We start from the raw sequence: 12,979 nt of genomic DNA, 5'->3' as shown, positions 1-12,979 counted from the left end.
AAATGAATGAACTTGTCATTATCATCTAATTGCATCTCCCGAGCTTATGAATAACAGATTGTTTGTTTTTGTGTCTGGGAGTTGGCACAAAATTGCATTTATGATTTTTATCTGAGAAATGAGTGTGCTGTCATTTTTAATTGATAAATAAAAACAAAACAACACAAAACAAAAATCGCTCTCCCTCTGGGATAAGAACAATAGAGAGAAAGAGTGTTGGTGCAGATATGATTGATGTGGACATTTTCACCGATGGAGTCTTCTCTAAATCACAGGACCTCATTATGTTGGTGCTGCTGACGTTTTCAGCCAAACATTGTCAGAAGAGGCTAAGAGTCAATCAGAGGAGAGGATGGGAATGCAAGAAATGGAGAAAACATGAGGAACGAGCAATTAGCTCTACAAACGTCGTCAGCAACAATCTGAAGCGACGTGATGTGGCGGCTAAAGTGAACAAACAGTCAGATGAGGAGAGTACAGACAACTTCCAACGTAATCTCAACTCTCAACTCTTCTCAAGGTTGTACGGGAGAAATCAAAAACGGATTTTTTTTTAGCTTCCAAATGAGCTGATTAGCCACAAGAAAATGAGACGTCTGGGACAAACCGCCTTCGGGGGTAGCGGAACGGCGAAACACACACAAAAATCAAGTTGCTATCATGTGGGTAATTAAACTGATGAATAGGAGGTAGAGATGATGGAGTACTAATTGCTTGCAAAGCACAGTCAGAAAGCACACTTAAATCCCCTCTTCATCTGAGTTTCTCCCTCTTTACTCTCCAAACTACATGAAACAGCCGTAATGATCCCCACTTCATCCCAAGACAAGATGCTCACTGAGCTACATGTGGCTTTCTGCGTGAGGACTGCACCACGCAGAGGACGAAGATTACATCAAAGCACTTCCATCCAAAATGACCCGAGTTAAACGCTTTCGCTCTGCGCCGAACGCAGTGCATGAACACTTATTCACAGACGAGGTGCAATATAATCTCAAATTCTTCACCATATTCACTATCCACTTCATAATCCTATTCTATCATTCTGTTAATATTATTCTATTAATAGTTTGCCCTCCTGTGCTGCAGTTTCAGCCTCCACTCGAGTAGGAAGGCCTTACACTAGATACTGGAACATTTCCATGGAGATGTGATGGCATTCAGTCAAAAAAAAGGTAAGGTCAGGTTTTTGGATGACAAAATCACACCCACTCAGCTCAAAACTCTAACAAAAAATTTCATTGTTCCACAGTCTAATACTGGAGGATTTATACCCCTCAAGCCAAAATTTGGCACTGAGTGTGGTGAATGTAAGATTATGTGCAGCTGTTCTGGTGCATCCTATTTTAACTCATGATTTTCAAAGGACATTATACAAAAGATCTGCAAATCTGTCTTGCACTTTCTATCATATAAACTAGTGATGAGGAGTTGACTCTTGGAAAGTGTCTGGGAATCAGAATCAAATTTTGGCAAATGATTCTGAGAGTCAGTAACATGAGCTTTGAATTATGGAATATATTATGCATTGTGGTATACGTCTGTACACTACAATTGATAGAATGGTGTGGGTGAGGCTTTTTTGAAGTGCACTACAGAGGGTGTCATTTTTATGACATTTAGCACTACAATATGGCTGACACACTAAATTGTGCACTACACTTGTGGGGGAAGAAAAAAACAAACTAACTTAAACTGTGCTGAAATATTTATGTTCTTATGTACTATGACTACCTTGTCCAAAATCACTATAAATATGTAATTCAGGCATATTATATATAGTGTAATTAATTTACACTACATATACTAGTCATTTTATTTCGATCAATTTTCTAATACACTTGAGGTATATTTCTCTTAGCTGCTTGACTGAACTCTAATAACACATTAAAAATACGCTTAAAGTATTAAAATAAAATAATAAAGTCACTAATACAAATGAACAGACAATGTCAAAAAAGGTCACCAATAAAAATGAAGCAATGACAAAATATGATGATATATTTACATGTTAATTACTTTAGTACATTAGAAGTATATGACTAATACTACACTAAGCACATAAATATTTAAATTGTATAAGAGTGGCAAAAACAACCTACATGACTAATATACTCAGTATGTTGTCTGTTTCCAAAGTCAATATTTAGATTACGACACCATTTGTACACAGCAGCTGTCCTTCACATTGTGTAAACATTTCATGATGAATGGACCAATAGAAATTGTCCAAAATGACTTGGAATAAAATTATTTTACATTGACTTCAACTGAAATTAAAGAAGTTTTTTCCTTCTCCTTTAAAGTTTCTATTTTGGAGATAAAGGTTTCTGATTGGACAGCGACGATATATTAAGTGTACATTAATATCATTTAATTTACATATTAGCAGTGATTTAGTAGAAATGTGTTTCTAAAACAGCAGAACTTAAATACATCAGCAGAATTTAAGTATATTTTCTGGGTTTTTTGTTTTTTTTGCTTTTTTTTCAAAAGAGTATATCTGTAGGAAGAGAACTGTAGTCTTTCTCTGGCACATGTTAAAGGGCCTATATAATAGAAAACAACATGTTCTTCTTTATATATTATGTTATATGTTAACTGCATATTAATATATGTTACACACTTCAAATAAATAAGATGGAATGGCTTTTAATTTAGGTTTCATATGATTCTCTTAAATCTAAATGGCTAGAACATTATGTGCATCATTTATCTCATTTTTGACCAAAGGTATGGGGCAAAGGTAATAGGCATTGTACACCACTGATTTTATTATATTGTATTTTGCTGCTATTTTATCAAAACTATAGAGCATTCAGGGCCATGAGTTAAAGTGACTTGACCACAGTTAAGAGGGTTTAACTGTGCTTCATGTTGTGCCTTACAGAACCCACGGGGAAATCACCTCTTGTTGGTTATTGCTTCTAATGTGTAACACACTGAGTGAAATTATACTGGTTTTAAATCTTATATTGAGTCTCATTACAAAGACATATGTGAGGAAAAGGTAGTATGTCTGATTCTACTTCAGTTCAGAGGACAGCACATGGTTTTTGGGGGTCATGTGATCATGTGGTCATGTGGTCATACGATCTTGACACAAACCACTAACCATGACCAGTAATTCACAAGAATTCATGACTGTAATAAAGCCCGGCCTGGCAAATATCCAGCAGTGATTTCCTGCATGTTTGCAAGCAGGGACCGTCTAGTTTGCATCAATATCCACTAATTACATGTTGCAGCGGTCCCACTTCAATAAAGCAGATTGGAGCTCCACCAATAAACTTTCAGCCTCATTAACACCTACTTCTTATTCTCATAGCTAGCCAGCATTAGCAGTCCTTTACCCAGTCTCCGTCCTTCTCCTCCTCCTCCTCCATATCGCCCCCCTGAGCTGATGCAAACAGGCTGCTGTGGTGGGTGTCGATCTCTCTCTCAGCACAATAGAATATCCAAGAAGTTTTCAGGAGTTTCAAATCAGGGCTTCTTCTATTCTCTTTTTCTTTATTCTTCTTCTTTTTTCCCCCACTCTTCTAGAAGTGCGATCTATGTGAGTAAATGAGCTCTCCAATTGCTTATCCATTGAAAATGTGGCAGGGCCCAGGATGCCGCCCTGAAGCCATTAGTCGGGAATGAAAAGAGTGTTTCAGCAGGTCTACACCTCTGGGATTCACACCCACCCGCCTCTACCCCTGACACAAAAACCCTACCTCATAAGAGACCACAGCACAGGAACATTACACACAAGCAGCCACTGAAATTAACCGTCAGCAAAGAAAAGCAAGCTTTAGGAGGATAATAATTGGCATTAACAATGTTCCAAAGTCACAGCTACAGCGGCTCTTCTAGCAGGATCGTCAGACTATATTAACCTCATAATGTTCATGCTTAGAGAAAACCACATGTTGATTCTACCCAGCTAATAATTTATTCCACTGACCTACACAACCCCTGTTAAAATTCACATCAAGTGTGAAGCACACCACAGAAATGGCATGATCTGACCCACTCCTTGTTCCCTGAAATCAACAGGGATAGTTAATGGCTGCAAAGAAAGCGGAGCAGTAATGGGGCGACTCCAAAGATAGCCAATTAAAGCCTGTTATAGTTTGTCTCTTCACACAGGAGTCTATGGGGCCACTAAACTGAAATAAAATGGCCTGTGCCTGGAAGATGCCAATTTCATGATGCCTCCTTTTATTAAAGAGGCTTTGCTGTGGAGTAGCTTGAGCGAGGCTAGCAGGCTAAAATACCATGCTACTGAGATCTCTGTAATAAACTATGAGAATATAAACGAGGATATATTTTTGGAAAAGCTACAAATCAGTCCTCTTACCTTTAATGGGAGTATTCACAAGGTAATAAAGTACTGCACCATTCTCTTAAGTGGCTGCTTGATGACCACTGCATTTTTCCTGTAAGATCTAAGATTACTTATAACGATTTCACGAGCACGCACTCATGTGGACAGTGCTGAGTGCTGCAGAAGTGCACAGATAAGTAGGAAGTTGCTGGTTTGCTTTAGATACAGCAAGGTCAACGTCTAAAATAGCCTAAAAAGGCTTGAATAACCCTGAACTACACAGGTCAACAGATAGACAGATCGATAGACATACTGGCAGATACATATATTAATATGTGTAGGCACCTGCCCTTCCAGGTTTGAAAGTAGAAATTTTAGGGGGGAATGAAATGGCGTGCCCCACATTTGTCTCTAAATTAAATTTTGAAACATTGCCGAGAGAACTTGATTGCTATCAGCCATGCAAGTATTAGTTCTGGATCACAAACCCCACAGCAAGTTTTAAAAGTACATTTGGTGGCTGACGGAAGACTGATCTGTCTGAAATGGGCTACGGAGCTGTGTTCAGTACTAAAAATGTAACACCAATAATGACAACAACACACAGCAAATACACAATAACTTTACCGCTGTTGTTGTCGTCAGCAAAACTCGTTGTTACCACTAAAGACGAGGTTTTGTAACAGGAGCTAGGTTTTATATTGGAAACCAACCATGTACTAAGTGAGTAGGGCTGAGTAGACAAGGTAACATACAGTGAGAAATATGCCATAACTTGGCATTGGGCATGGTGACGAATGGTGAGTACAGCTGTCAGAAAATTATAATAATAATAATAATAATAATACATTTTATTTGTAATGCACTTTACATTTCAAGAAAATCTACCTACACAATAAAACTAATACGGTAGAACCACGCTATTTACCAGCCAACAGCAATGTATACATGTTTTCCATTTTTTGCTTGTTTTACACATTAGTGTGTGTGCAACGAATGTTAAATATGTATGTTTTAAAAAAACTGTAAAAAAAAAAATTGTTGGCATCTGAACTGCCGTGGCTGAATGCCTGAGTGTCGGTCTTCATTCTGCAAAATGGACACAATGGCAGTAAACCTAGTCACAAAACCAAACGTGGGAAATGTGAATTTGAGATCTCATCTAGCTGCCTATCAGTCAGTTATCGAAGCCCAACTGCCTCCACCAGCACCAAGACATGGAGCAGCCTAAAAAGGAACACAGGTTCCAAGTGTCAGTTTGGAGTGTAGCACTAGAGTCAGGATAAATTAAATAATTTGGAGTGGTAATACCAAATATCGCAGTGTTAAAACTGCGTTATACCAGAGCACGGGAAATTTTTTCACCGCAATAGCCCTAATGATGAGCTCATGTATGGCTTCTGTAGAGTGTACTATTCTGCTGGCTGTACCTTTGCATGGAGATGAAACATGGAGGTTCACTCGAAATAGGCCCTGAATATCCTATATTCTAACTCATGTTTGGATGAAGCATTCTGAACCAAAAAATACAATACATACCTTGACGTACGTGGAATTGATTGCATTACATGCGATGCTGCACAGTGCCCACCCCATCGCTCCAATGCAGGCAAATCCTTGCTTGATAGAAACTCCACATACTGAGAAGCAATGGCTCAGATTGCTTCATCCTAGCGAGAGTTATTACAGAATATTCTGGGCCTCTTTTGAGTGAAACTCACTGCATAAGCTGTGTGTAAGGCATGTGCCAACTGTGCCAGTAATGGGTGCAGTATAAAAAGGAGTGGAAATCACAAACTGTTGGACATATAATACGGATGGGTGAAGCTGTTGCACACTGAAACACGTTGCCTGACTAGAATCAGACTCACCACTAGTCTTGGACTCTAGATTTGTGATTTTTAAATTTTAGCCAGAGAATGATAAACACAAACTGCTTAAATTACAACCACCAACCAGTGTGGTAATTTATGGAACCTGTAGTTCCCAGACTTGTGGTTTTGTGTGTCAGTTTTTCTATGGCCATGTGAAAACACCATATATTCTCATTTGGTAATGGTACATAAAAATACAAAACAAGAGCTTCAAGCTGTTTTGCCCCTTTCTTTTAAACACCACATTCACTTCTTACAGCACTTCAGTTCTCTCCTTCAGAGTGAAGGTTGTCCTTTAATGAAAAACTAAGACAGGGTTTCAGTAGCGGTTTAATTTTTTTACAATGCCTACAGCTAACAACAAGTGCAATTTAACATTCTCTAAAGACTCAAGATTCAATGTGGGCATACACCACAGGTCTTGAGAGTCAAATCTGACTCATACCACAGACACTCGAGACTCCAATCAGACTGCGGCCAGACTCAGACATTCCTCAAACAGACCTGAGGCTAGAGATTCAGCACAATCTCACAGCTCGGATCCTACTAAACTCCATCCAACAGCCTCCAGACACAACTCACACTTCCACCCAGGAGACTCCGGACTAGTTTCAATCTCAAATCCCAGGGTCTCCTGTTAGGATCAAGAGCATCTGTGACAGATGCTGCTATTCCTGTAAGTGGTTAACTGGTTAGAAGCCAATGACACAGCTCTTATTTTAAACAGGTCTGACAAATTACGCACCTGACCAGATGTGCTGTTGAGCTTCTGCAGGCCATTTTCCAGTCGCTCCATCTTAGTGGTGAGATCTTTCCTCTTGAGGGCCAGCAGGTTCCTGTACAGCTTGATCTGCTCCAGGAAGGATTTTGGTGTAGTGTAGTTGTAGCGTCTCTCATTGGCCAGGTAGTCCTTGGAGGTCTTGTTTACACTGATGTGGACATGAGCCATAAACTTGCTCACAGAGTCCTTTACTTGTGGCTAGACACATGCGGAGAGATAGAGAAGGGGAAAAAAATATTATATAAATATAAATATATATATAATATGAGAAAAAAAAAATATAATTTTCACAGTTTAAAAGAACAGCACCTTGCCAGGGGTATCTGTGCATTGGGTTCTGATCATCATTTCATTTCCTTCCAAACATAATACAGAGAATGACTTCACACCACCCTGTGCAGCCTAATTATTTTCGTCATGACTCCAGGCGCCCTGACTTGCAAAAAATTGCACTCAGCACTGAATTATATTAGCAGCTGAATTGGAGAGTCTCTCACTTGGAGATCATTGGAGCTGTAGGCTGTGGTGTGATTGCACTGTGCTGAATAAAACCCTTCAGTGCTACACTGTTGAGCTCAGCCTTCAATCATCACACGCTGCACTGACTGTTATGTCTATATCAAAACACTTTTCTGTGTCAAGGAGCTCTGTTAACTGGGCAGTTGATCCCTGACCGCTATGCACTGCCCATCTCTGTGGTGTGACCCACTGCATCAGCTTTTCTCACCTCAATGTGCTCCACGTCCTGTAAAAACCGCAGGCTGACCGACTCCAGGGCCTCCTGCGGCCACTCGTGGAACCAATCAATGACAGTGCAGTTGACCACAGCTGGGAACTTTCTGCCTCTGACTCTCAGCTTGCTGCCCACAGGCGAAAAACACAGGGCTACCTGCAAAACAGGGCAGATCAGATGATTGAAATTAAAAGTCGAAATCAAAGCTGGGCCTTTCTATTGCATTAAACCTAATAAGAAAGAGAGTTATTGGCCAAATACATTGGGTTTTGAATGCAGTATAATTGATTACATTAATCCCTATTATACTTCAGTTCTGCTCATTACTACATAACTTTATTTTAAATTTGTTTATTCCAATTTTTACGTTGTCCCCTCCTATTCCAATCTTGCACTAAATTGCCACAGATCGCACACAGCGCCACCTGCTTCAGGTGGGTTGAGGTTGAATTTGTGCTTCCACCAAGACATATACACTGCCACTTATGCAACACAACTGAAATGTTTATCGTATTATCATATAAAGCAAAGTTCCCAGATATGTCACATCAGCTGAAAGACACCCATATTGGCTAGTACAGTGAGCAGTGATAGGGAGAGGTGTTCGTCCTTCACCCCAGAAAGAGACACTAATGGCGCTCTTCCACTGCATTGTACCAACTCTACTCGACTCTACTTGCAGTTTGGTACCCGGTACCTGGTTTGTTTTCCATTACCAAGGCTGCCCCAGAAGTCCAGCCAGTGATGCCATAAAGCATCACTCTTTGTCTCTAACAACTACAACACGTTTTGGAAACCACAGCAATGGTGGCAGTAATGTTGTGTGTTGTTTATTCATGGTTGTTTACACACAGCTCTGTGCCCGAGTTCTGACAGATAAGTAGACTTTTTTTCAGTCCTTGTTGCACCATCCATCTCTCACTCAATTCTTTAGTCGGCCACAAATTCAAGGAGCTTTTGAACCTCTCCAAAAGACTATGGTGAACATATGTGATCTCTACTGTAGCTTGGAGATTTTACAAATTGATAGTTTGTGCTAGAGGTCTGCATTTCGTCATGACTGACAATTGTCTTTGGCCAATCAGCACTCTGCAAGGCTTACACATCATGTTTTAGTTTTTCCAGGTACCAGGTACCAAATGTGAGTAGAGTAGTGTAGGTACCATGTAGTGCAAAAGCTCCTCAACTGTGCCGTCTAGGGGACACAGGCTAGGACAGCAGAGGAATCTCCTAGAATTGACCCTGGAATCTTCCTGGTAATAGGGCCAATGCTTAGACTGCTAGGCCACTGATAACTCACATGATTTGACATTTTTATAATGACACAGTGGCAAACAGACGTTATGTTTTAGTCTATGAATCTGCAGTGTAAAACTTTGCTGCCACAAGTGACACAATCTTGCAGTAGTTAGGAGAACTTCAGTCAGGAGGCTTTAATAATTGCTAACGGAATTAACTGGAAAGTGAAGGGCATGGACTTCTATTATACAGGCTACATAACCTTTCACAACATATTTGGTGTTCAGTGCTGAAATCACTATGTTTCCTGAAGAATGCATTTAGACTTATTTAGACACAGAACTGGACTAGAGACTTGCCTGTATAGACTCAACAACTTGACTATCAAGACCTACTTGATACTTGCAGCATTACCTGAATCCGCCATCTGGTATTGACAGCAGCATAGGGTTCCATAAATTGCTTAGCCATACGCACCTTAAGTTGGCGGCGAACGCGTTCAATGAAGAACTTCCAGCAGTTCTCCCTGCTGTCCAGAAGACCCTGGCCACGCACTTCATTTCTCACACCGTTGATAATATTCTCCACTTCATCATCAGGGAATAGGTCTGGGATCTCACCTGTATGTATAAAAGAGATAGACTGATATGAGGCCTTAGACATGATGCTGACAGCCAAGAGAATTAGGTGTTGTGTCGAATTCACAGCTGTGTGGACATTATGGCATGACTGGGCTGTGGATTCTGGACATAATGACAACATTAAGTGAACACCTCATTGTACTTTAGTGTTTTTTACTTAGTGTTTTTACTAAGCTAACTACAAAAAAGTAAATTTGCAGTTATGCTGTTTTCCATTCATCAGTAGCAGAATAAAGCTTTATCCTACGTCTCGATATTGGCAGGGGAAGAAAGCTGGTTTGAATGCCAGTGGGCTTGGGTACACAGCGGCGCTTACCAGATGCCAAAAGGTCGTTGACTAACACGAGAAACTTCTCATCTGCAACCTGGGCATCTGTCATTAGGAAGACCGTGCCAACATTCTTCACCCCAGCTTTGATGCACAGGGCACCCAAATCGCTCTGAAAAACAAACGCCATCCCATCAGCCTCACCATTCCCTCCCCTCTCTGCCCACAAGTGTCCCGCAGGAACATCTGGGATGAAATATACTGTGGACATAAAGTTGATGAGCTACAGCGCCATGCAATATCACCCGGTGCCCAAGTGGCCCCCTGTGCACTCGTTAATTATTCAAAGTAAAGCTACGGGCTCTGGCTTTTGCAGGGCACGGCCAGCACATCATTATAAAGGATTTATAGTCCTGAGAGAAACACTGTAACAAACTGCTACAGCATCTCATCACCGTGTCATTTAGAGCATAATTTGTTTATTTATTTAGAAAGTGCTTTGGTACAGGTTTGGGGCGTTAGAGTCCAGACCTTGAGATCGGTGATGTTGTATCCTTTCTTCAATGTGATCTGGAAGACCTCGAGGGAGCTAATGAAGGCCGCCAATCTGGTCAGGCTCTGCTTACCGCTGCCGCCCACCCCAACGAGCAAGGCGTTCCCCCTGGGAGACTCCAGGATGCGGTTGATGCGACAGCTGAAACGGAGGAGAAAGGTGAAAGATGAAAGAAGGAGAGCGTGACATCGTCATCTCTGGGAACATCATCACAAACAGCCACATTCTGCTCTTTCAAGCTCATTGGTGCTTTGACATTTTTGCAATTTGAATAGGTCTGCACATAACATTAAAGTCAAAATGATACTACATTCTATATTATACTTCTGAAAGAGTGTTCTCCCATACTTTAAGACGCACCTGTTGCCGACACAGGCATTCATCTGTGCACACACTGTTTATACAAGGCACAGAGAAATGAGTGGGACATTCCCTACACTGAAGTTCTCATGGACTACTAACTATCATCACCAGTAGATTGACCAGAGGAGGATGGGTCACCCCTTGTGAGCCTTGGTTCCTCCCAAGGTTTCTTCCTCAGCTGGGGGAGTTTTTCCTTGCCACTGTCGCCCCTGGCTTGCTCACTTGAGGGTTTTACATTTGTCTTTACATTTCATGTCAAATCTTGTCTTACTGGAATTCTGTGAAGCTGCTTTGTGACAACATCAGTTGTGAAAAGCGCTATATAAATAAATTTGATTTGATTTGATTTGATTTAAAGCAGCCACACAATCATTGTAGGTGTATAAATCCTCCCAACATTTGTGATCCAGAACTAGTAATCCATCATCTGAATCTACTTCATTATATATATATATATATATATATATATATATATATATATATATATATATATATATATATAGGGTTGCAAAAGAATGATAAAAAAAAACAATACACACACTTGCTAATTATTGACAAGCAGTCAATTTGCATTTGACAAGAGTGATTGCATTTGGAAAGACCAAAGTATGAATTTGCAGGTGTATTGAAGCAAATGTTCATACTGGTAAAAATCTCAGTCTACAGGAAATTCTTGCCTGAATTGTGGTCGAGAGACGAAACTGACAAACAGGGAATGCTGGCGTTTTTTATGGCTTTGAATGAAAACCACTTCACTTTCAAGCAAGAATTGCTACTAGAAGTCAAAGCAGGTCCTTCACAACCAATTTCTGAAAGAACACTCTACAGGGAACTGCAAACCATGAACATATGGAGCAAAGAGGCACCAAAGAGGCCTTTGCTTACTTCTGCTCAAAAAATCACCTGATTACATGATAGGAGACGTGTTATCAGGTTAGGTGAATCTTTTTTCTGCCTGTATGTAAATGATTTTAGGCGGCATGTTCATCAGAAGGTGTGCTTCAAGCTAGTGTAGGTCCCTAATTTGTTTTTTGGGTAGATATTCAGTTTTTAATTGTGAGATTTGGATACTATGGGTTTTTTTTTAGTGCCACCACTATTCAGGCTATTCAGCGGTTTAAAAATAAAACAGCTTTGCTCCTCCAGCTCTTCACATCCACAGTCCTGAATGAAGCCTAAAACACTACAACAAACCTACTTACAAAGAAACGTGGCGAAGCTGCAGTTCATATTGTCAGATTTATACCTCAAATTACAACACCTCCACACAGCTCTGGTTAACTTGTGTATACTCTGTTCCCTTAGTGGCACTGTGTATGCACGAGTTAGCGAGTGGGGACCATGATGGTAGGACAAGGATTTTCTGAATCTGATGAACCACCCCAGATCTAAATCCTCAGGGAAATTTCCTGAAACAACTTTAATTTGCACTCGCGGAGGTATGACATGCTACCTAAGAGGTATGTCTCAGACACAAATGACTCATTTTTTATCCAGTGAGCGTATATTATTTCTATTTTAACTTACATAGATATAAAAAATGCAATGAACAACTTCACAGCATAAATGGAATGGAATATGGTACACATATGCTAGTATGCATGTTAAGATACTGAGGATGCACCCTAGAGTGGACCATCCCACTCTAGTGTTTATACCCTGAGAAGACCTTGTTCACTAGTATAATACCTTTGTTTTATTCGTTGTGGATGGATCTAGGAAAATATTCTTACATATGAGACATGGCATCCTCAAAGAGGACAAGGTTGAGGGCAGCGTTGACTTCATTGTAGCTGTCGAGCGCCTCCATTAAGGTTTTGTTGAGGCTCTCCCATGACTGCACAGGCATATATCTGGGCTCACCGATGCCCAGGGCAAAGTGGCAGTACATATTCATCACCTTGGTTTCCTCCAGGGCCTCCTCCATATCCTGATGGGAACACAAACTCGCCTTAGCATGCTATTAAATATTAAACCTTGAATAACAACACCAGAGCGCGGCTACCTCGGGGAGAGAACCCCACTGCAGTTCCATTAAAATCCTTTTCTCTCAGTGTACTGCATTCGCTTATATGAGGATTAAAATAATCCTCATAATTATTTCTTTAACATCTCACCAGCCTGCACCAGAGTTTCTTTCTTGACCGACTTGTTAGAGACTTGAGCACAGCAGGACTGGTCAGATTTGACCAGGCGGTGAGGAGGGATGTGCGTGTGT

The 12,979-nt window shown here is 40.6% G+C and overlaps 1 protein-coding gene across 1 annotated transcript in view; it reads right to left on the bottom strand.

The window, feature by feature from the left end:
* Positions 1 to 12,979, bottom strand: part of dnah9 (dynein, axonemal, heavy chain 9) — a 166,469-nt gene that overhangs the window by 55,965 nt on the left and 97,525 nt on the right. The window contains exons 44-49 of the mRNA XM_066665380.1: positions 12,495 to 12,691; positions 10,377 to 10,539; positions 9,894 to 10,017; positions 9,414 to 9,556; positions 7,692 to 7,853; positions 6,929 to 7,162 (exon numbers count right to left, since the gene is read on the bottom strand). Of these exons, the coding sequence (XP_066521477.1) occupies positions 6,929 to 7,162; positions 7,692 to 7,853; positions 9,414 to 9,556; positions 9,894 to 10,017; positions 10,377 to 10,539; positions 12,495 to 12,691 (1,023 nt within the window). The remainder of the gene's footprint in view (positions 1 to 6,928; positions 7,163 to 7,691; positions 7,854 to 9,413; positions 9,557 to 9,893; positions 10,018 to 10,376; positions 10,540 to 12,494; positions 12,692 to 12,979) is intronic.

This window comes from Hoplias malabaricus, chromosome 3 (genome assembly GCF_029633855.1).
Source record: "Hoplias malabaricus isolate fHopMal1 chromosome 3, fHopMal1.hap1, whole genome shotgun sequence".
Classification (NCBI taxonomy): Eukaryota; Metazoa; Chordata; class Actinopteri; order Characiformes; family Erythrinidae; genus Hoplias; species Hoplias malabaricus.
The sequence above is the reverse complement of the archived record's forward strand: the minus strand, read 5'-3'. Positions and strand labels throughout refer to the sequence as shown.